We start from the raw sequence: 25,466 nt of genomic DNA on the forward strand, positions 1-25,466 counted from the left end.
ATTGTGAAAAAGCCAACTACTGCAGTAGTTCAGGTGTCAGCATATCCTCAAGGAAAAAATGTCCTGGACTTAGACCCTGTCTTCCCTGCATGCTGAGACACTGTTGCTCTATTATCTCAATCACAGCCCTCATAAACCATGAGTTAAATCTGAATCTGCTGAAGGCAGCTTCCCCCCAGATACCTGTAAACCTAAACAGTTTTGTTCTCTAGAGCATCACCTTCCACACAGCCCCACTCCATCCCCTTCCATTCTAAGTTCACTCACAGGCACATCCTGGTAAACCATCACTGTATTATTCCTGCAGCCAGCAGAAGCAGCCTCAAGCACTGCTGACATCCCCACTTCCCTGCACCACCCTCCCTGAGCGAGCTCCTGCCCCATGCGTTCACCCACAGGACCGCCCATTACCTCTTCAGCACAGTACTGTCTCCATCACACTTGGACACCATGACCAAGTACCTCATAGCCTGGGAATCCCAGATCCCTTCTGCATAACCTCCCCAGGCCTTGGCTGCCAACACAATCTGTGTGCGCCCACAATTGTGCACTTCCTCCCCTAAACCCTAAGCCCTGTCTGCAGCATCTCAACAGGACCCTGACTGCAAAGAGGGAAGAGGAAGAGAGAGAAGCATTGGAGCATACCCAAGCCAAAGCTTCTGTTAAAAATACAAGATTCAAAAACCTTGGGAATTAGCCAGAGGTGACCACATTTTCTGGGGCAGGTGTTGCCTCTCTCCACATACTGCACAAGGAGCATTGGCCTCAGGTGGGACTTCAGCCTGTTACATGAACCACACCTGCAGCCTCTCCACCTGCAGCTGATGGGCTGATCCAGATAAAACAGCACTGATAGGAACTTCATTGATATACCGTTTCTACCTCTGCCCAATATGTTAAGGAAATAAATGCCGAGTTGTAAAGCCACGTGGTCTCTAAGTGACAATCCCTGAGCCTGGGCACGGCTCCCCTCTGCTTCCGGGCACGAGCTGATCACGAAGGGAAAGAGCAAGGGACTCAGAGCAGTGCTGGCATCAGCCTGCCTGGCTCTGCCAGGTGTGACTCAGCAGGACAAAGATTGCTGGGCCACAAGCAAGCAGCAGGTATCTCTGTGGGTAAGCACCAACCACCCTGTTCTGCAAAACCAGGCCACATGAAGCACATCACTGTACACAATGCTTCACAGCAGTGTGGCACAGGACCTGGGGGAGATGTCTCTCTGTACGGAGACGTTACCTCACCAAAACCAGAATGTTTCCTTTTGCCCTATGGCCTTGCAGAGCTCAGGAAATTGCACTCTTACAGTCTTTCTGCCTTCCTCAAGGTCTTTCTGCCTTCCTCACCCTTCAGGCAAAGCTCTCAAACTGGCTTCTGCTGCTTAACAGCAGGCAGTGGAATGTTTTTTTAGGAACCTCAGCCTTGGGCAAGGATCCTGGGTGCTGCAGCAATGGAACAGCCTCTCTCCATGGCTTGCCACTCCCTTGGGCAAAGCTCCTCGCCTTAACAAAAGCAAACACATACAACAGTCCAAAGACAAACACAGGGGTTACAATTTGATTTTCTGATTACTATTCTCAGGTGATAACCACTACTTTATGCTGAGCAAGCACCAACACTCCACTGTGGAAAACCAGAACCAGCATCAGAGCTGTCATCCAGTCCTTAAGTGATGTTCTATTCAGATAAAGTACTCAGGATTTCAAACTAGGGATTTAAGATGCATTTTTCCCCCGGGAGGCACAGGAAATCCCTCCTCATCATACTGTTTCCCAGGAAGCTCTTCATGCCACAGTTTCTAGACTTCACATCACAAGACTGACAACCGTTTTAGTTCTAAAAAGGCAGATGATCCCAGATCTCAGCCAGGCCCAGGCATTCCCATCTGGAAAGCAGAGATTGCCAGCAGTTTCATTGGTGCTGATCTCATGAGAGGAGACTGATGAGAGCAGCTTTGAGCCCCATTCTCCAGCCATACCATTGACAAGCTGACTCTCTGCCACACACCTTCATACCAAAGCACACAAGGGGGCAGAAAACAAACCAACTCCCAAAAAAGCAGTGTCCATTCCCTTACCAGCCCCAAATTCAGTGGTGCTAGCCATTGCCAGCCCCTGCTCAGATAAGTATCGTTACAGACACCTGGGTAGGGACATCTCATTCTCCCTCTCAGGGAAATCGCTGCTTTGTATCCCCTCTGCTCCCCCTTCCCCATCCTGCTCTGCAGCACAAATTGCCTTTCGTGTGGCTGGGATGGGAACAAGGCTTCAGGGATACCGGTCCTAGAGGATCCATGACATTGGGCAAGTGTCCTGGCAGCATGGTTGGCAGAGCCTGGCCTTGATCCCTAGTCCCCCACCCCTGTTCAGTGTGGGCAGCCCGGTTTCTGAGGCCACAGGCATGCTTTGAACTCCCACCCCTCCCCCGCCCCCCCGACAGCTCCCTGTCATGCCCCAGCTGGATGAGAGCTGGGACAAAGCACTGCCAATCCCCAGACTCTGGAGACACAGAAGAAAGAGCAGCTTCCGTGCCACCTGAGATGGAAGCAGAGGTGCCCTGAAAGCACAGCCATCTCCATGGGGTCAGTAACTGTTTCAGTACACTTGGAGACCAGCCAGAAGAAATCTCTCAGTGTGGAGAGCTCTTTCTGGGGCAGTTACACCACATCACAGCATCCCAGAGCACATCAGGGCCCTCTGCCCCACAGCTGTTTGCTGTACCCACACAGAGAATGCCACAGGCTGTGGAGTCCTGTCTTACATTCAGAAATGGGGCATTCCTAGGGAGACAGCAGGGAAGGGTGAGCAACTTCGACCTGGCACAGTCCCTGCCTGGGTGCAGCCAGAGCTGTCAGCTGTCACAGACACTCACAAACAGAGCCCCCACTCCTGGGGGAAGCGTGGGCACTGAGACACGGAACAGCACCTGTGCAGCCTCTTACCACTTGGGATTTGACTCCATAAAGGGTGGCTTGGTGCTCCCCTCCAGACACAGCTGGAATCAGGCAGCCAGAACCAGGTGCCTGCCAGCAGGCATGAGGGCTCTACCTTGTCCTTTTGCTCAAAGGGATCTTTGTCCACAGAAAGGTTCAGTGATTCAGAGTCAACAGCAGTAAACCTGCCTGTGCCCAGGAGATCCTCTGCTGGAAGAAGTATCAGATAGGGAAGCTGCACTTTGTAATCCAGTGGCTCATTTCCTGCCAGCTTGGTTCAGTCCATGGTTAAACTGTGCCTGCTGGGAAAGGAGGAGTATGAGGACTCATGTCTAGAACTACCCAATGCCTTTTCCACCACAGGAAAACCCACAGACACGAGGGAGAAAAAGCTCAGAAAGATGAGCAGAAAGCAGTTTCTGCCCTAGCCAGGCTCTAATTTAATCCTACAGGGGACAGCACAGCCATGCCCAGAACCTCTCCGTTCGAACGCTGACATTTTGTTCCACGCAAGAACGCCTCTCCCTCGCAGCCCTGACTCACAGCCGTCGCTTCCCTTTATGCAACACAGCTCCATTTCCTGCGCAGCCGGCGATGCCCGGTGCCAGCAGAGCTGCGGTGCCAGGCTACAGACACCCTGAGAAGGAGGCACTCCTCCTGCTCCGGCACTTGTGCTTCTGTCTCAGCTCGTTGCATTATTTCACTATTACTGTCCCCCAAACATCATCCACGCCCCCTTTCAAGTGATAAATATCGAGCTCTCCACAATCAGAATCTGATGCTATAATTAGACACTCCTACAGCACACGCTGCTGTGTTACACAACACAGCTTGGAGCTCCTGGGCACCGGCTAAAGCTACATTTGCATTTTATTCACATCACAGACAAGCTCTTAAAGCAAAGTCTCCCGAGTGGTCGTGGTTACTGAGCTTTGGTTCAGATGACGAGGCAGTCTGAGAACACACGAACAGATTTCCCTGGTCTGAAACTAAACCAGAGGTGAACTCCAGTCACTAGCGGATGTCAGACCACTGGACCAGACTGGAGCTTGCCAGAACTCCAGCACACATACAAAGAGGATGTCACGTCCTTACTATCAACTGTTTGCTCAATATCCAGCTCCCTTTATGGCACACAGGTTGTTAAAGCAAACACAGCTGCTCCAAGTTCCATGCAAATCTCACTACCAAGGCACTACTGCTAGACCAAGAAATGGCTTCAATTCATTTAAATGTTAACCTCAAAAGCCAGGCTCCAAACTCCAAGGTTTCACAGGCTTCTATCACATTTGTGTTTTCTCTTCCCCCCAGCAGCAGGGCAAGTTCCTGTCCACAGTTTTTTCCTACAGCTGCACCAGGAAGCACTGGACTAGCTGCACTAACTCACACTAATAAACCAGATAAATAGTTCATGTTACTCACTTTCAGCTGACTGACAGGGTGATAGCTCTGTCACTTTTAAAGGGCTGGATGAACTGCCCTGCTGCAGCAGTGTGTGCCTTGCAGGAGCACCACAATCCTGGTGCAGCATGAGCTATATGGCATCTTCAGAGAGCAGCACTGTGAGCCAGAGCCCCAAGCTCCATCTGCAGCTTACCAATTAGCTGGTACAATTTACAATCAAGTATTTGTGCATCTAGCTCCCGCCAGATGCACCAGGATTAAAATTCTTACTGGATCTTTAAAAATCCAACCCTGGGTCCATCCCTGCTGACCCTGCTTGGCAGGAGGGTAGCTGGGCAGCACAGGGCCTAAACCTTGGCAGCTACACACCCAACCTCTACAGCTGTTTTGGAATCCGTGTCTGCCAAACAACAGCATGAGGAAAAAAACCTGATAAGGGACAACATTTAGGATCTGTCATTTCCCAAGGTTACCATCAGCTGTTAAGAACATTTACGTACTCAAAAAGTCAGTAGCAGTGGTCAAAGACAGCCCTTCAGCTGACCCCAGTCAGCATCAAACTTTCTAAAGAAAAGATCACTACCTAATTTAGCCCAATAGAACATTCTCCCAAACCCAAGTTTCCTGCATCATGTGCAAGATGTGATCTAAACAATTCAAAACTTCCCTGGATCTAGGTCACAGACAGAGGTTTGTTCTTCAGCAAGATGTCCCAGAGGAATTGGCTATTTTGTTTAAATTGTTCCTGACTTCCAACATCATAGATCATGACATCTAGAAGCAGATTGAGTGGTTGAGAAGTAGAAAGGATACTGACAAGGACTAACTTCAGCCAGTCAAAGCTGTGCTCTTCTCACTCTCAGGGAAGATAAAACCATGGATTGCATCAGAGTTGTGTCTGTGGCTGCTGAGGGTCCGCAGGTTAATTGTAAGAGACGTGCAAAACTTCTCAGGTCAAACAAGCCTGACTTTTATTTTCAAGGATCCACATGCACATCTCCCAGGGTCTCCAAATGACAGTGGTTGAAAACCCATTTAAGGAGAAGAGAAACAAATTTCAGCTCTTCCTGAGGACGCATCCATGGAATGGCTTCTCTTGGTTGACTATGGAAGGAGTCCTGGTGGAAGTGCCACAGCTACCTGAACAAAAAGCATCTCCCAGGCCAGCCCTCAGGCTCTTTTTAGGTGCATACAGTTTACAGAATAATTGCAAAGGCAAGTCTTTAACCCTGAAATATTTTTTCCATCTTTGGAAACACTACATCAAGCAGTCCAGAATCCAGTGTTTGACCTTACTTTTGGGTATGTTGGTTTTTTCCTCTCCATTACTTGCATGTAATAATAGCAAGTTACATAAAGTCAAGAAATGGGACCAGCACAAAGTTCAAACTAATTTTCATATTAAAGGCCTTGTACAACCATTTTTAGAGCAGGCCTTTATTGACATCTTTAGTCCAACCTACAAGGTTGAGATTACAGGCATTTTCAGGAAACTTGGACAGGTTATCAGTACTTCCTAGGAAACATGTTTTGTTTTTTATATTTCTTTTTGTCAGAAGGAGGTAGCAGTGATTATACCCATTTCAGAGAAAACAGATGTTATATCCTCCCACAAAAGGATAGAAATCATAAGTAAAGAAACTTGTTTCCACTTGACACAAAGAGTTTCTCAAACTGCTTTATCACAGGCAAGCTACTTGCATTATAAGTACCAGAAATGTAACAAACTATTTAATAGATTGGCCAATACTAAGCATCTGCCAACTTCATCACACACCCACATTCAAGATTTCATATGAAATAAAGAGCTTATCACTCTGCTCAAGGTTTCCAGACAGATTAAATCAATCTGGGGAAAATAAACTTCATAGAAACTGTGTCACAGCTTAAAAAGGGTGTATTTAAAGCAAGGACTGTCCAGGCATGAAGTATCCAACTTCCAAGAACCTGATCTCTGCAGGATACATGAAACATAAGAACTGGCATTTTAATATATCTTACATTTTAAAATCCTGACATTTTATTCCACGCTCTCCAAATTCCATGTCATATGGTTAGCAGAACAGCATGAAAATGATGAGAAATTTTAGATTAAAATCATTCTATTTTTATTAGCCAAGGAGCTCCAGCCCTATGGATCTTGTGAGGAACTCCGTGGATCAAATTCATCCCATGCTATTGCATCCGTATTCCTAAAGATTTATATGTATTTTTTTGTGTTCTGACTTTAATAGATGTTTTGCACCAGTATTTTCTGCAAAATCAGACCTTCAATGCATTAGGTACTTAAGAGTTTTAAGTGGTTAAAAACCTCACTGTTTGGGAATAGAAGTGAGTATAGCCACAGCCCCTATAAAAATCATTATCAGCAATATAATGATTTCTTCACCTCTCAACTTCCTATTTCTTTCTCACCTAAAACCAGATCATACGATCAGAGCTGTGAACTTTAGAGTGTTGATTTTTCTTTTTTAAACCTATTTCACAACCTCTACTATCTGCATGCCTCTATTAAGCAATTACTTCGTGATTCAATTGCCGTGCACACCATGAACTATGTGTTTGCAATACACAGCTCCCTGGGACACGCAGCCACATCCATGGGCTCCAGCAGAAGTCAAACAATAGGGCCACTGTTTCAGCCCTGCCTCCTGGCTCACCCTCTAAGTGCAGTTTTTTTCCTCTGCTTCCTTCCAGCGTTACCAGGGCTGAGCTACTGCTGCAGCTTTCCTTACAGCTCTGCTTTCTGCAGTCCTGGGACTTGCGTTAGCAAACAGTTACCTTGCTTATGCAAAGGAATCTTGGAAACAGAAATTCAGGTTTTAAAAGACAGAAAGGCAATTAGAAGCACACCAGATGGTAAATTCTGATTTTTTTAAGGAAGTCATGCAATTCCAGGAGCCTAGTAGAAGAGAAAAGGAGATTTAGGCACATACTCATGCAACTGACAGTTTTTACCTGTCAGTATCAAAGAAGAGTAGAAAAAGCCTCCCATCAGCCTGAAAACAACTTATGAGACACGCTCTTGGATCATGTTCAAGACAGACACAGGCTCCTGCGTGTTTGGGTGAGCCTGCCACGCTGTGCTCATCCTCCTCCTGTCTGCACACAGCTCCCCAGGAGCGCTGGGAATGCCAGCCGCCTGCTCCAGCAGCCCTCCCACACACAGGCAGCCGAGGCAGGCTCCGATGCCATCCGAAGCTGCTCACGGCGGATCGGCGCTTTCCCCTGGCTCCATGTCGCTCCTGTGGGCTGGGGACGCCGTGGGCCTGGCTGCAGCAAAACCAGCCTGCAGTGCTGTGGGCTGGCTTCTCCACAGAGCTGGGAAAAGGCCTGCACAGGGCATGCCCAAGGATGGCAAAGTCACCATCCAAAGCCTCTCACGGCGGATCGGCGCTTTCCCCTGGCTCCATGTCGTTCCTGTGGGCCGGGGACACCACGGGCCTGCTGCGGGATTTTAAAATTCCAGCCTGCAGTGCTGCGGGCCGTTTCTCCACAGAGCTGGGGAAAGGGCTGCGCAGAAGATGCCCAAGCACAACAAAGCCACCAGAGCCGGCGGCTGGTCCTGCAGCAGGGCACGACCAGCCCGTGGCCACGGGGACATCGACAAGCCCTGGAGAGGCCAGCACACGCTGCCAGCGGCACCGTGCCGCACAACATGGCTGGGGGATCCCCACACCTGCAAGGCCTGTCCCTGCCAGCTCCGCTGCGCCTTCCTTTCACCACAGCTCTCTGCTGCCAAGGAATGGCTTCTGGAGGTTCATTCCCAGCCTGTCTTCATTCCTGTGGAGTCTGTGGCTTCTCTGTGCTGCAGAACACGTGAAATCATGTGAGCACATTACAGCTCCTGGATTTTCTGGTTCAGGTCTGCATCTGCCAATGTTTATGCTTTTGGAAGAATGCCCTAGTGCACTCACCTGATTTGGAGCTACAGAAATGTTTCTGATACGTGCTGTGAACAAAGAGGGGTGCTAAAAACCTTTTCTAAGAATCTATGTCTCTCAAAGAAACAGCGCACCATGATCCAAGCAAAGAAGCCAGCACACAAGATTGTGGAAAAATCGTGCTATGAAAAGTCAGTGTCTATAAAGGAGACAAAGGAGTCCTGCAACTTAATAAAGGGACAGAGTGTACACTGGGGCATATTCCTGTGGGGTTTCTCTCACAAGGTTTTGGAGGACACTGCCTCTTTTACCCTAAAGCTCCCGGCTGCATGGTGCCCTCTTCCTTTGCCCATTGACTGAGGTACTGGGAAGGTGCAGCCTTCCTGAACCGCCTACCACATATCCCCCTGAACCTGTCATTTTCCCCAAAGTTCAGAAACTCAGGCTTGTGTGGACCCATTTGTCTATTTCAGGAGTCTAACTGTCTTCGGTTCTGTAACAAAGGCTTCAAGTTGGTAGACACATTAAATCCCATTTCAAAGACATCAGCACCCATATCCTCACCCATTGAACTGTTTGTAAAGACATTAGCACACGTTTTCTTATCAAAACTGAATTAGGCAATGTTTTCGTGGCTTGGCACTTCCTGGCACAAGTGAAATGCAAGCATGGTCTGACACTTGATCCTGAGCCAGGATCAGAGGGTTACATATAATAAACTCCCCAAAGCTTTGTCATTTGGTCTAGAAAGGTTTGATTTTGACCTTTTGGATAAATTCACCTCAAGACACAGAATGCGCACATAGACCTGCAGATCTACATCATTCTGAATTATTTGCCACAGTCACAAAAATCACTCTAGTCACTGCACTTAATTCTCCCATCAAGGTTTACCCAGTTCTCCTAAGGCTGACCAGACCCAGACTTCAGAATAAGCAATTTTGCACATTTTTGGAACAGTTTCAGCTGCAAGCTTTGGGTTTAGACACTGGACAGAAGAACTTAGGACTGCAGTCCCCCAGTCAGGAGAGCAGGTAAGAGCATTCCTGGGGCACAAATCCATATGAAGAACCACCCTAATCATAGCACACCCACAGCTAAACTCCAGGACTCCCAGACTTCGAGGAAACTTTGAATCACCAGGGGAGAAGTCAGCAGTGCCTTTTGGGCCTGCACTAGCTACCTGTTTCTCATAGCTGCATTTTACTTTGGTGGGTCTGAGACGCTATTTTTGCAGCCACACGCCCGAGGGGATGAGTGCAGCAAGAATTAGAGGCTGTGTGACAGCACAGAAGCATACAGCACACACTGCCTTCCCAGGATTAAACTTCAGGGTAATGGCAGACAGCCCAAGCTCCGCAGGAACATCAGCTACTCCCTCCCAGGGACATCAGCTGCCCCATCCCAGGAGCTCCCAGCTGAAATGGGCTGTGGGTGGGTGCTTGGGAAGGGAGCTGCTGGCCACCAGTGCCTCCAGGTAGAACACAGGCAGACAGGTTCTCCTTCACTGTCCTTTGGCACACGGCCTAAGATGTGAGACCATGCATGTCAGCAAGTGTGACAGGCCACAGGCTGAAGGCATCCTGCTGGGATCCCAGAACCCCGCTGGAGTGAGGTTTTCACTTCCTAACCATCCTCTACCCACTCCTGCCTCCTGTATGCCCTTCTCCTCCTTCCCTTCCTCCATGTGTAGCAACACTGCATTCTGCATGCTCCCCGAGACAAATAGGGCAAACATAACCTGATTAACAGAGAGGATTTCGGCAGGAAGGGGTGGGGGAGGAGATTAATACGCAGAGAACCACAGATCCTTTCCCTCTCACATTAGCCCTTGCCTATTCAATAATTAACATGTCCTGCAGTGACTCTGACTTTGGGATTTGCTATAAAAGCTTCTCGTAAACTCTGTCTCAGCATGCAGACATCAGACCAAAGAGAACATTCAGTCTGACAAGCTGAAATTTCTTCCAGGCTCCAGGGTCAGTCAGAAGCTTAAAATCACTTGGATGTGAGCCTATGGTTCCATTTTAAAACATAAGGACCCCTCTTGCTGTTCACCCACTGAAGAGATTGAATCCAACCTTTATATGGCCACTCTCTCTGAAACATAGTTTAGAAATTAATGCAGGCTTTCTCCATTTCATGTACAAAACAACCTCCAAGGCTGGCAGCTCCCCATGAACATATGGACACATTACACAGGTTCTGGCTGCCCTCCAAGCCTAGTCTAATGTTCTAGTTTCTTTCCATCCCTTCTTTCTTCCTTACCTTAAGGCACATAAATGTTTCAGGATGGAAATGTGAAGCTACCCACATGCAGAAAAGATGCCATCCCTGACCTTCCAAGGAACTATTTTTGGCTGCTCTTATGTGGCTAAGAACTCTTACAGGGGTCATGCACTAAACTAACTGCCTTCCGTAACTTTTGCCTAGGAGATATGAAACATTGCAGAGAGTCTCTTTTAAGAAAGCCTAATTCTCTCATAACCTAACACACTACTGACTCCAAATCTCCAGATGCTGTTTGCAAGGGAGCACATTTTAAAATGGGCTGCAAGCCTGAGATTATTACCCAAGGAATGCATACTCAACATTACACGTACACATATGAACAGAATACTAAAGATATTTCCTTGACCCAGAATTTTCCCAAAGTCATTGAGTACCCACAGCCTTTGACTTCACATTTCAAGCCCAAACCTGGAGAAGAAGCAGCTCCAAAAGTTTCAGATTGAAACAGATTTCTTTCCACATTATGTACCCCCAAAGAGTTTATGAGGGTAAAAAATAAGGAACACTGGGTTTGTAGCCAGATGCAAACATAGAATAATACTCCATAAAGAAAGCAGCCCTAGCTCCATGTGTCAGAGCACACAAATATACCACATCACATCCCAGCAGTCAGAAACCTGGGCTCTGGTCTCTCCTGTGTATCTCAGATTCTAAAGCTGACATTTTTCCAAACTGGCACTGCCCAGACTGCAAACATTTCAGTCCAAAGGCCAAAAGTGAAGCGAGCCCCACTGCCCCAGCAGCTACTCAAAGGCTCCCACATGAGGCAGGGAGTTAATGCAGACCCAGGGGACTGCACAGCCCTGCTGCCACTCCAGACATTGTTTGCAATGAGCAAAAGATAAAGCATGCAGGTATCTTTTCCCTTCGGATATCACAGCATTAAAATCACACAAACACACAGCCTATAGGACGTACAAAACAGAAATGCTGTACAACTAGCAAAAAGGATGTGGAAAATGCATGGAGATTGAACTGTTCAAGAGACCCAGCCTCCAGAAATCCAGTTCTGTGCACATATACACACAGAGAACACATGATACTATCTCCCAGCATCCCATATTTTCATCACATGACATCTTTTAAAGAGTTCCTGAGCTGAGATACTACCTTTTAAGGCCAGAATTGCATAAGGTTTAGGGATACAACTAATTTTGCATAGAGGCATGAGAAAAACAACAGGGTTGAGGTGCCCAGTGAGAAATGCTTGTACCTTGCATTTAGCACCCAGGACACAGGCATGCTGCTCCTCTTACAAGAGGTCCCAACTGAGAGAACCACGAGGCTCTACAAGTATCAGGATTTCCCCCACAGAAGCTAAAAGTCACAACACTTCCCTTTGGTAATATTCTCCTCCTTAAACACAACCCACCACCGTTTGCAAAACAGTGAGGCCATGCCCTGCAAATGTTTGCTAAACATTTGTGCAATTTTATCCAAATACAAGAACAGAGGAACAAGTCAGAAATGCCACACTTAGCATAGCACTATGAAAACAATTCATTGGCAGTCCATAGGCAAGCAGCAACCTTTTGTTTTCTATTTAAAACTTGAATATAAATAAAACCCTGAAATTAATCGATAGAGATGAAGGTTGGTATTTGCATAACATTCTTGGAAAACACAGCATGCCAAGCCAAGAACTATATTTGGCAATTATTCTGTTTTCCTCTGCTTCTGCTTTCACTCCCCAGTTCATTCTTCCTCTTTTGCTGAGGAGCTCTTTCTGCTGCTTGCCTTTATAATGCCTGTGCTGCAAAGCTGTGCTCCCAACAGAGGTGTCCAGCTTGGTGCCTGCCTGAAGTGCAGTAATGATCTCACTACAGCTGCATAACAAAGCTGGGTCAAAAGACTATTTTTGCCTGATAGCAACTGAGGCTCCGCCTCTCTCTCCCCACCTTCATTTTTCTTTGGAATCACTGCCATAGTTCAGACCTTTGGTGCTGTATAATGGTGCAACATACCATGCTTCGATTAAGAAACACAGGCACTTAAAATTAAAAAGGTGTGGAAGGAAATTAAGACTACTAAGCAACCCTTTCCTGAAAAGAAGTAATTCTTCTTGACAAGCCACACTTCGAACGTATGTATGACAACAGGGCTCTGCTGGCAGTACACAGGGCATAAATGGCATTTAAAACTCTGCTTGGTAACTTCTCAGGACAGGACCTGCATGTCACAACCACATCTTTTGCCAAGGGCGCTGTATCCACCTACAGAGCTGCCAACAACCACCACCACAAACCCAAATATATAAAATAATACCTTGTGCAGAAACAATGAAGTTATTTTTCCTCTTCCAGAAGGGCAGAAGAGTTGAGGTCTGCAAGACAAGCCAAAATCAGCACTTAGAACTACTACCCTTAGGCTCAGCCAGCTGCAGCTCTTTAAGGAGTCTCAGGAGTGGCCCAAGTGTGGGAACTGAAGTGAAAGCACCTGGTTGCCTATCTCCATTCTATTGCTGCATTTGTTGAACTCGAAGTAAAACTTCATCTTCCTCTTCCAAGGAAGGGATAATTATTTATTATATAGTCATCTGTAGGCTCCTCCACCAAGTCTGTGTGTCTGTAATATTGAGAAATACTCAGCTTTCTGCAGCGGCTGGTATGCCCAGCAACTTCTTCATCATAGGATGCCAACTTTCCAGCAATGTAACTTGGAATTCTGATTCACAGGAGTGAAAGTTTGGACACAGTGATTTTTGGCCGGGAGAGATTGCATAATCTGCTATCACATGGAGCATCAACCAGATAAATAAGGTCTGAAATGCTAGAAAACTGTCTGTACAGTTTTCTGTAAAGAGAGGTTGTATTGTGTAGTTAAGTGCATGTCATTTATCAGAGCATCCCATTTCCTGCAGTTCCTAAGTAAATGAGTAAGATTCCAGAGTTGCATCAAGGAAAAGGGTTTGGCTTGGAATCCTGCACGGTGACTCATGCTTTCATGAATAATTAATTTCCTTAGAGAAACAAGACAAAATCATGTGTTCTACTTAGTCCAGCTACCTAGAGTGTTGATTTAGGAAGCTATTGCAAAAAAAATACAGTTTTATCTAGCTTTACATTGAACACAATCTACTGCAGCTATACTTGCAAACATAACCAACTACTTAAGGGGAAAAGAAAAACTGGTGTAACTTGGAAGTTCTGGGCATTGAAAGATGTCAGCTAGAAAGCAGTTTGCAATCAAAACCAGAAAACTGCCAAAAAACACCCATGGTGGAAGTCTGGGTGTTCCAGAAATTGACTGCTATTTACACAGCTCTCCATATTTATTCCCCCCCTGCACATTTAAAAATAGGTTTTAGAAGCACAGACCCGTAAACACCAGGAAATAAGAATTGCATCAGCTAGCCCCTCCCCTTCCCCACAATGACTGTGCAAAGAAAACGAGGGCGTGAAGCAGCAAAAGCTCTGGATCTCTGTTACTCCAGCATCCTTAGATGTGCACAGAAGCAGCCAAGGAGAGGGACCCTGAGGTGTATGGATCATGGCTAATCAGTTACGTGCAGAGATACCTGTTAGTGCTAGCCAGGATGAAACTCACCTTTCAGCTTTTAGTTTTCTTCTGAAAATGGTCCAAATGGTTTGATGTGGCTATACAGACCAAACTGGAGGAACACAAAAGATGGATTTTTATGGAGTATGAACCAACTCCCTGAATCTTACCCTGGTAAGTATTTTGAAAGTATAATGCAAGAATTTTGGTCCTATGAACTTTCCGTGTCAAGTTCCACTTTGGAGTCTGGGCCTCTCTGGTTCAGGAAAATACCATCCATCAATTTCATGCTGCTTTATAAAGCTGAAATATTTCATAATAAACAAATCTCTGCAGTACCACCATCAGGTTGGTAGATAAAAAGACCTTCACATTTTACAAAGGAGGAATGAAGCCATTAAAGCTGGAGGGAATTGTTCAGGTCTCAGAATAAATCAAAGGGAAAGACAGGACTGGAACATAATGTAGCTGTGTGTAGTTCCAGGTCCTTCCCTCACACACCAACACTATGTGAAAGCAAAGCCCTTGATGGCGTCAGAGCAAAGGCAGGACTGATCATGCATGGAAGAGCCCCTAGGATTTGTAAGTGCAAATTAAATCTTAAGTCTCAGGTAGAGAGCAGAAATGCCACTGACCTTTCCAGGGCTGGTCAGCATCCCCAGTAGCTTTGGTTTACTGATAACCTTCCAGCTAAGCCGTAGGTCACGCAGAAAACCTGCAGGTCCTGATTTGGTGCCCTTATACACCCCTGCAGCACTATCAGATTTGATTCAGTCTGTCATGAGCCAGGACCTCAGCAAACGGAGAGAGTAGAAATTAAATGTCACCATGTAAAATCTCTTGTATACTAGCAAAATGGAGAGAAATTTACAAACATATTGTGTTTTACTGAAAATAACAAAATGTACACATTGAACTCACCTTGTATAACTGTCTCTGGACTTTATTTTTGTGACAATGGTCTAATGGTATCTCGTAATTTAAAGGCAAACATGTTTAATAAGAATGTGGCATTTGTTTCCATCTGTTATCACTCAGATCCTGATCAAATGCTACCTGAGGCCAGTGGAAAGGCTCTACTTCTAAATCCTAGAATAAAAATATAAATGTTTCTACATTCAGCAACTTCTATTGCTTTATTATTCATGTTTAATCTGTGAAAACTAATATGAAAAGGAGGGCAAGCAGACTGAAGAACGGTCAAGCTCCCCTGGAGAGACACTGTCACATTTCTGACGTTCCCATCACTCTATCAACACCACCTCCTGCTACCATGATAAAAGGCAGCAATGGAGAAAGAACAGGAAGAATAAAACTCCATATGTACATGTGAGAAAAGCCAACCCATCCCTACAATAAATCACTTACAGGAAATCAAAACAGACCTGACCTCCAACTTCCAAGTGCAAGAAAAATGCCTGTAATTTGCTCACCCCATTCTGTTTGTGCTGTTCTGAGCCTTCTCTCATTGAAGAAAATTCATGTCAATCATTCCAGATGACTGCTTCCCTCCTGAGCATATACTGCTGATAATAAGATCACAAAGGCCACATAAAAGGAAAAAATTAGCCATTGCAGCTGCCTTCTCAGTTCTGTAACTGAGATAAATTAACAGGTGACTTAGCATTGGCATATTAAAAGCTAACTCTATTTTTTAATAAAAAAGGGTTCTACTCTTCTTATCGTTATCACTGAGGACACACTGGCATAGGATGGTCTTGAAAGATCCCAGTTGGTTTTCTTTGGCCTGCTCTACTAAAAGTAGGACTCCTGGTACTTGAATAGGTACCAGAGAGATGAGCACAACATGATGCCTTATAGATAACAGCAATTCATTCTTGGTTCTGTTCTCAGCAACAAGCAACACAAACACAAGTGAAGGCAAGTGAAGATGTTATTGGAACTTATACCCTGAAAACCACGTCCAAGTTCATTTTGTCTGAGCCACACGCTAAGAAGAATTTTACAATATCAATAGGTATTCTCTTAGGAGCTTTGGTCTCACTGTGAGTAGTAAATTACACCACTTGCTTGATATTAGCTACCCATTTTAAAATGCTTATTATTCTATTCAGCCAGTATTGTCATAGAAGCTTCCTATCTTGCATTTAAGTTCTTTAGAAGTAAAAGTTTTTATAGGCAAAAACATTTCTTGTTGGTCTTAATTCATGTCAAATATTCATTTTCTGTCCTGCCAGCTGTCTGTAACTCAAACCTGGATGAGATGTTCAGTCCTATTCATATAGAGCCACTGTAAATACAGATTCCTGGGATGCAGAACTGAACTTCCTAATCCATCCTCGAGGCTTGTGACAGAACAAGACGCTCAGTGAGCCCAGAATAATGCAGAATGACAGAACTATGTTTCCTTTTCATCCTGTACTCATGTAGCTGTAGAAAAGCTCAGCATCTACCCACATTTCCCTCCCTTAGTGACCAGTCTTCTCTGACATGGCACATCCCACAGGCATTGCTCCTTCCTCCAGCAGCAGCAAGGAACAAAGCACATGCAGTGCAACCTACAGCCTGGTATATTTAAATTCCTTTGCTGGAAGTATTGGTCTTCATAATAAGCAGAATTCTGTATTTTTTCTGTCTTGTTTCATTCAAATCTATGCAAATTCTGTTTCAAGCCTTTTTAGATGTTTTCTCTCCAGCAATTCTTTCTTTTATTTTGCCAATGGACTGTCAAATAAATGATGATGCCTTGGGTTACCACTGCTGTCAGATCAGCCCAGCAGAAGGGAATTGTCACTGGGATGGTGTGTGATCAGGCATGCCACAGCAAGATAAGCACTTCAAAAGGAACTCAAGTACATCCCAGGAACTGAGGACAGATATGGCCAAACATAAGTTAAGAGTCACAATCCCAAAAGGAAACCAAGTCAAAGATTGTAAAGGTACCACAGCTACAATAAATAAAAAAAAATGAAGAAAAAATTATTACTATAAAAACAAGAATGAGAAAATAAAGGTGACACAGCTACTCACACAAGACTAAATTAATACTTACCTGATTTTCAGTAAAGATGAACAAGATAATCCATGGGGTAAAGACAAGATGCCAAAGAGAAGAGGGAGAAATCAGAAATGGGTAAAGGATAATAAATGAACACAACTCACAAATGATGAGCAAAACTCACCGAGTCTGCCGTTTTCCAGCTGGAAGAACCAGGCATTCTCAATTCCAGAACACTGACACGCACAAATCCAAAAGATTTTAAGTGAATTTGCCTACTTGAAGGCATAACCATAGGACTAGAGAACAGTAATTTCTAAGAAGCCATGGTGGAGGCAAGTTTGGGCTGTGATTTTCATGTCTGTGCAGCTCTTCAGAAAAACTTGCAAAGGAGAATCTAACAAAAAACCATTATATTCAGTGAATAATAAAGCGATAAAAGGTAGCACGGATTTCCTAAAAGCCAGTCTTGTAGGACGACACACAAAATAGTATAGTATAACATTTATATAGTATAAAATTGAAACTTCAGGCAATGAGGAAATAATTTTTTTAAAAAATTGGTTTTGCTTTTTGTTGGGAGTCCGAGCAAGAAATAAGTGAAGGGGAGAAGGATTTGGCTTTACTAACCAGCCACAGGGTGACAGGAAACTGGCAGCATGGTGTGACTGAAACCAGTGTGAGTCCAGTCATGGAATTTCCACTCACTCCGGGAAAACATTAGTGTTGTGTTTGAGGCATAGCTGTCTGATGCTCCACTCAGCAGCCCCTCTCAGGAGAAAAAGCTTTGTAAAAGCATTTAAACTGAGAAAGTCCCGCAGAACACACATCCCAATGGCCAGGGAACATCTTGTGTGACTATGCAGGGCTGAAAAGGTTCGGCTTATATAACCTAACACAACAAATGAGGGGGAATTGGATATGCTAATACGCGGAAAGGGGAAGCAAACAAAAAAAAAAAAAAAAAAAAAAAAACAAAAACCCACAAACATCTATTGACTTAGATGAAAATTAGAAGCTGGTTTCCAGACACCCGGCAAGAGGCCCCATCCGGAACTGCCGCCATAAACCCCTGAGGAGGAACAGAGGGCTGGCAGGCACTGCCCGGGCGGGAAACGAAGGCAGGAATGCCTTGAATTCCGCACAGATTCTCCAGAGCCGCAGAGCTCGCTTTCACCCATCGCGGCTGAATAGCAGAGCGCTCCTCGGCCCCGCCCCAGCTGCCCGAGGCGCCGGCCGCTCTGCTCCATCTCCTTCCCGCTGCTCCTGCCCCCTCCTCCCGCTCCCCGGCTCTCCACCCCGACGTGTCTGCGGGCACGTCCCCAGCAGCACAGCCCGCCCGCCGCACGTCACCGCCCGGCCCCTATGAAAGGCGGCGGCCGCCGCCGCCCCCGCCCCGCCGCCGCTGCCGTGCCCGGGTGAGGAGCTCGGTAGGTGCGATCGCCGTGCCGGGATGGGGGCGGGAGCCGGGGGTGCACGAAGAGGGGAATGCAAGGAGCGGGATTGCAGGCGGTGCTGGTCCCGCAAACCTCCGGGGGGACGCGGTGGAGCAGGCGGCGTCCAGCGGACTTCGTCCATTTATCGCCGCTTGCTCCACCGCGTTCTCCCGGCCGTGGTGGTATCGGGCACAGCCCTGGGCTGGAGTCCAGCCGGCGTGATTTCCACTCACAGCCCCCCCATCGTCCACTCCCTCCATCTCCTTGAGCCTCCGTGGATTAACTTGCTTCCCTTAATCCGTGCGTGTGGCCCCACGGAGTGATCCTGCAAAGAGACTTGAGGATGGGCTTAGGGCTGCGTTCCAAATACAGCATTAGTGGACCACTTACCGCTCTCCTAACTTGTTTGAGTTTCTCCTAACTTGTTTCTTTAATTTTCTCTTAAAAGGAAATTATTTTTGAGTTTTTTAAAGTGTAACTGACGTGCTTGAGTGGGTGGCTCTTACTAGCCTCGCACACTAAAGTGCTCATAGTGCAAAGGGAGGACTTGGCACGTGGAGACTGCACTGCGCACTATGGCCAAGCTTCAGGAGGCTTCGGCACATGAACACTGACGTAGCTTGGTTGATTTTTCCTAAATATGGGCGCTGCTGGCTTCCTGTTCCTCCCCTCAGCCCCAAAACTTACAGTTCTTACCTACTGCTCTGCTTGGCTTCTCATGCTCTGAACGAGTTGCTGCCTGTTCAGCATTAGAGACTCGTGTCTGTACTTGCATCCGTCTGTGAAGCTGCTCCTGCCCTGGGCTCTTCGGGCTGCTCCCCGTGCAGCATCATTTCCTGGGAAAGCGTGGTGGTGGCTTCCACACGGAGACGGGGATGAATGCACAATCCTCTGGTATCACTGAGCCATTCCGGCACACCCTTGGCTGCCAGAACCCAACTCAGCAGCATGCTGTGCAGCTGGCAGCTAAAATGCGAGGGTGGGAGAGATGGTAACGCCAGACTCCAGCCATCTTAATTCAAAACTGCAGTTTCATTTCAAAACAAGTTCATGAAGCCGAGATGGAGGCTCATGCTGTGCTTAAAAAGGGCTTGCCTAAGTGTTGCAGAACTTCATCTCTGGAAAGGCTTCAGGGCACAGAATACCAGTTTTTCAGGGTGAGAGAACAGATTGCCAGACTGTGCTGTGCTTAGAAGTACTAAAATGGCTTCCTGTACCGAAATGTAGTATGGATGGTCATTTAGAACATCCTGCTGCTGCTGGAGTGCCACCAGCTATATAATAGAATCGATGGCTCTCAGGCTGTATTTGAGGCAAAGCTAGGGTGAGCTTGAACAGAGGATTGTCATCGATAATTCAGTTTTGTGGTCATTTTGTGGCATACAGACAGTATTGCCAGATGTTTTATTTGTGTGTTTTGTATCAATTTTCTTATAATCCTGGAATAAAATCTGTCTTGCTGGATAGAAATATTCTGGTGTCAGTAAAAGCTCCAAAGCTTGGAGAAACAATCTGTTGCTTTCCTTTCAGTAGTGCACCATGTCTCTCAAGGATCAGCTCATCCACACTCTCCACAAACAGGAGAGTCATGCCGAAAATAAAATCAGCGTGGTTGGCGTGGGTGCAGTCGGAATGGCCTGTGCCATCAGCATCCTCATGAAGGTAAGTCTCAAGCTTGGGAGGAAGCAGCAGAAGAACATGAAACCTAAAAGAGGGGCAAAAAAAGAGTCACCCTTATTATGATGAACTTCTGGTTATACAATCCCTTTTTAGGCCTGAAATGAAGCAACAGTCTTCAAACTATTGACAGAGAACAAATAGCTGCAGTTCTCATAAATGAAGTTTGCCTCAGGTTCAGACAGAATGTCCTTTATGCATCATTTTGAGAGCTGCATTTACCTTTGTAAAGAGAGAGACTTGCAGACTCCCTTCTAAGTAGGCATTCTCTAACACTCCAAATATATGAAAAGATTGAGAATGAGGATTTCTTTTGTCTTGAGCAGAATAATGGAATAATTCTTTGCAGTGTGATCTGTTAAAAATGGTCCTTGACACTCTGAATGACTGGTCTTCTGCCTTCAGTTATTATACTGAAAATACTGTGGTTAACATCAGGCTTGCTTTTCTTGACTGTCAAATAGGTTGTGTTATGAACTGCTATTAAATTATTCTTCATTATTGTCCTGCTTAATTGTACTACTATTTTGTGCACAATGTGGTTATGAAAAGTGTAAAGTGAAGTCAAGGAAGTGGATATCCCAAGGGACTAATTGAAGGAGTCTGGGAAAAAGTGAAGTGTTAGAGATGAGCCAAATTGTTTAAGTAGCTTTTAAAATAATTGCAACTTCATGGTTTGAAAACTGGGGGCTTTGCTGAAAGAGGCAGCAAACTTACCATTACTCTTGGTCTCTTGTAGGACTTGGCTGATGAACTCGCCCTTGTTGATGTTGTGGAGGACAAGCTCAGAGGAGAGATGCTGGATCTCCAGCATGGCAGCCTCTTCCTTAAAACTCCAAAGATTGTCTCTGGCAAAGGCAAGTAGTTGGCTCTCATGTGCTCATTATTCCCAAATGGAGATAGCTGTCCAGTGTGAGACCTGACGTGGCTAAGTCTAGCACTTAGCCTGTCACCCTAATTGTTGGGGGAAAGCTCATGGATATAGTACTCAGCTGACATTTTAAAATATACTTTCGTATGGTCAGTCCAGCTAGGATTTTTTTTCCAGGATTGACTAGTCAGCACAGAAAGATGAATTCCTTAAGTACTTGTGCACCTTAGAGAACTTGATTTCATGACCAGTTAACCCCTGAACTCATTACTGCTTACTTCTGATAACTTTTAGTGGCACCCTTGAGTAGGGCAAAGGCTTAACCAGCTCCTAGCTTGATTACAATTCCCACAGGTAGCAGGCTATGAGGGCAGAGCCTTCCCCTTTTGCACAGCACTTACCCTGAAAGGCAATCCCAGCAGCTATCCCTAATCCCCTTTGTGGCTGAGAAGCATGGAGTATCACTGCCTGCAGCTGCATGTTACAGTATCACCATGCCTCAGTGTTGCCACAATGTTGTGGCAATGAGCCACAGTCTTAAAATGAAACTCCATTTTCTGTAGAGGCAAAGTCTAGGGTAACAGTTACCAGGGAATTACTGCATCCTCAAACTTGAGAATTTGAGGTCTCAGTGCAGAGATGGAGTGAGAACTCCTGTTCTGAACTACGTGTAGGAAGAGGTCATGTTTGACACAGCCTTTTGTCTGCAGATTACAGCGTGACTGCACACTCCAAGCTGGTCATTGTCACTGCTGGTGCCCGGCAGCAGGAAGGAGAGAGCCGCCTTAACTTGGTCCAGCGCAACGTGAATATCTTCAAATTCATCATTCCCAATGTTGTTAAATACAGTCCTGACTGCAAGCTGCTTATTGTCTCAAACCCAGGTTTGTCTTGTGTTGCCATAAGAGGATTTGGCTTAGAGAATAGTGTTTCTTCAGTAAGGTGGCATTAGTGCACAGGCTGTTAGAAAATACTTGTGCTGGGGAAGAGAAGGCTCCAGGGAGACCTTGCAGAACTTTCCAGTACCTTAAGGGGCCTAAAAGAGAGGTGGACTTTTTACAAGGGCACGTAGTGATAGGATATGGGCTAATTGCTTTCATTGAAAGAGGTAAATCTAGGTTAGCTATAAGGAAGAAATTCTTTATCATGAAGGTGGTAAGACACTGGCCCAGGGAAGTTCTGAATGCCCCATTCCTGGAAGCAGTCATGGCCAGGTTGGATGGAGCTTTGAGCAACCTGGTCTAGTGGAAGCTGTCCCTGCCCATGGCAGGGGGTTGGAATGAAATGATCTCTTAAGTTTCCTTTCAACCCAAACCATTATATGATATCTGCATAGCAAAAAATGTCATTTTCCCTCTCCAGGCTCAGCAGTTTGGTCTTCTGAGAAATAAACTTGGGTTTTCAGACCAAGTGATCTTGAGCACACTAAGGGTCACTGATAATTGCACACATAGCATAAATGCAGAGCTGAGAGAATAAAAAAAAATGTTTAAAACAGTCACAATGTTATATAAAATAATCATTCTGTTAGCCCACTGCAGTGCCTGGCCATGGGCACTGCTTTGTGCTCTGTAACTAGCATGCAGGTAAAATGCTTATAGGTGAATGGAATCTTCATTATCAGTCTCCTCACAAGTGGCACTTGTTATGCCCCTGTTCTCCTCACAGTGGATATTTTGACCTATGTGGCCTGGAAGATCAGTGGCTTCCCCAAAAACCGTGTTATTGGTAGTGGCTGCAATCTGGACTCTGCCCGTTTCCGCCACCTCATGGGAGAAAGGCTGGGCATCCACCCCCTGAGCTGCCATGGATGGATCGTTGGAGAGCACGGAGATTCCAGTGGTAAGGGTGAAATCTGTTACACAGACCTCCCTGATGCTTTGTCTCCCAGAAAAACCTTGAAAAGCTACAGCAAAACATTGCTCCAAAACCTTTGCACTGCAGCACCTTAAAGTGCAAGTTCTGATTTAAGTCTTTTGCTGCACAGAGTAACCCTAGATGATCTATATTTGATCTGAATGACTGTGCTTGGAAAAAGTCATTACTGTAACCTGAGCTGGCTAAACTGTTCACGTAACTCCCAAAAAAACCCAAACTGAAGCAGCAAGAGGATAAAGTTCTCTGCAAGGACCTCTCAAAGATCTGCACCAGAGCTCCTGGCAGTCACTCTGCTGCCATCCCTGGCATCTCTTAATCACTGTATATAGGAATTGCATAGGCAAGTCCCCGAGGACAGGAGAAAGCATTTTCTCCTTACTTAACCTGAACTTTTCCAAGCAGCACCAGAGCAGTACTGCTTCCTGACACCTAAGTGTCTGCTTCCTGACCCCCACCAGAACACACTTGGAATAAATTCTTACGTAGAGAAAACTTTGCAAAATACAGTGACTGTAATTTTAGTTTCATGTTGCCCAGGTATTTCACATTAGCAGAGGTCTACTCAAACTTTGTGACACTGTGTATAAATGTTGATGTGTTCCTGGGTTCTCAGCCTGCAATTTGGATTGGTCTTATAGGTCATACTACATTTAAGGTCATAGGTAAATCAAAAGTGATGTGCTGCAAATTAATCCAGCTGGATTTTATGTTAGCAGTTAATTTGAGAAGGATGGAGTACTGTGAGATAATTAATCTATGTACAACTCTCAGTGCCTGTCTGGAGTGGAGTGAATGTTGCTGGCGTCTCTCTGAAGGCTCTTCATCCAGACTTGGGAACTGATGCAGACAAGGAACACTGGAAGGAGGTCCATAAGCAGGTCGTGGACAGGTAAATACTGGGCTTGGCCTTTTTTATAAATTTCAACACAAGAACAAATCATAAAGAGCCGAAAAATCTCTGTTCTGCAGTACCCAGATCTAGAATACCTCAGTAGCCCCAAATGTCAGGATGCAGACATAATGGAACATGAAGTAATATTTTAAAGACTAATGTAGCTTTAGCAGTTAAGTTTTCATGATTAGTAAACTTTAAATTGGGGAAGAGTTCAAACTTCTAGGCTTCCAGTATAATTGTGGGGACTAGTATAAAATGCAAACAGAATTATTCACTGCTGAGTTCATTTTGGTCCTGCCAGAAAATCGGTCAAGATTCTGATGCCTCCAAATTGATCTGTAGACCTCCTAAAGCCTTTCTTTAGCAGTTCAGTTGATGGCACTTGTTCTTTACTGAGTGTCTGTGTCTCTGCAGTGCCTATGAAGTGATCAAACTGAAGGGGTACACATCCTGGGCTATTGGCCTTTCTGTGGGAGACCTGGCTGAAAGTATTATGAAGAATTTGAGAAGAGTGCACCCCATTTCTACCATTGTTAAGGTGAGCAGCCCTTTTTCCTAGAAAAACAGTGATCTCTTTCTAGTTCAATTTCAACTAAATTTGGTTTCCTGATAGGATATTCTAAGAAATAATACAGGCACACAAATTCCAGCCTAACAATCCTTATGTACTTTTCAGGGCTTGCATGGAATAAAAGAAGATGTCTTCCTAAGTGTTCCTTGTGTACTGGGCAGTAATGGCATCACTGATGTAGTAAAGATGATCCTAAAACCTGAGGAAGAGGACAAATTAAGGAAGAGTGCAGACACACTGTGGGCAATCCAGAAGGAACTACAGTTTTAAACCTGCCCAAGCAGTTTTTGGCTCTTAAGCAGTTTAATGGGTTTAGTGGTTTGTCTTACGTTGCACTTTCCAAGTAAGTCAAATCTTTCAATGTATTATCTCAACTAGAACACACAAAAAGCTCAAATCTGAACAATGGAGTTTCCCGAAGATAGCATTAGGAAACTAATCTAGGGTTTTCCCTGTTCACAGACACCCATGTTCTTAGCCAGAGCTAGATAACCTAGAGTCAGTCTTGTTCAGTGAAGTGGTATGACAGAAATCCAGCATTCAAAGCAGCACTGCCTAAAAACCCTTTGCCTTTTCCTCTTCTTGTTTCATGTTGGTTGAAAGGAATAAGGAGTAATTGCTTCACAATGTGAAACCAAAGACATTTCTTGAAGTTAATGGATTGCCAAGCCAATTGACCAACCTTCTCTGCCAGCTGAACAGCTTAAATATTTCACTGTTGATAGGTCCAAGTGTATTTTCCTACCACTGCTTTGGAATTTTTGTGGGTATTTTTTTTAGAGAATCTTATTTTTGTGTACTATATCAGTCTAGTTGTAAGTTCTGTCTCCAGAGCATGTTTAAAAAAATGTTAAGGTTTCTATGTGCAACAAGACAGTGACTGTCCAACTGTAGTACCAACTACAACACCAAATAAACCACAAACTGTTATATCTGTCTCCTTGTTTTTCTTAATAGGGCTTTGTCTCCCACATCCAGTTCTACTTCCACCCACCTAAATCAATTCTATTTTTCATGTCACAGTAACTCAAACATCACCTGTGTAATAATGTTATATATGCAGTTGTGCTGGAGACTTTATGCAATTAGGTATTTATGGAAGTCTCACCCAGTTTTTTAAATTAACTCCAGCCTCTTCAGACTCAGCAGTAACATGAAAAGCCTTAAGGCCA

General features: G+C 45.3%; 1 protein-coding gene across 1 annotated transcript; it reads left to right on the forward strand.

Moving 5' to 3' along the window:
* The first annotated feature begins 18,366 nt into the window (after positions 1-18,366).
* Positions 18,367-25,218, forward strand: LOC134044820 (L-lactate dehydrogenase A chain). Its single transcript, XM_062494247.1, has 8 exons — positions 18,367-18,396; positions 19,933-20,064; positions 20,819-20,936; positions 21,661-21,834; positions 22,619-22,792; positions 23,600-23,717; positions 24,138-24,261; positions 24,400-25,218. The coding sequence occupies exons 2-8, from the start codon at positions 19,942-19,944 to the stop codon at positions 24,562-24,564; spliced, it is 996 nt and encodes a 331-aa protein (XP_062350231.1). The 5' UTR covers positions 18,367-18,396; positions 19,933-19,941; the 3' UTR covers positions 24,565-25,218.
* The last annotated feature ends 248 nt before the right edge of the window (positions 25,219-25,466 follow it).

This window comes from Cinclus cinclus, chromosome 6, assembly GCF_963662255.1.
Source record: "Cinclus cinclus chromosome 6, bCinCin1.1, whole genome shotgun sequence".
Lineage (NCBI taxonomy): Eukaryota > Metazoa > Chordata > Aves > Passeriformes > Cinclidae > Cinclus > Cinclus cinclus.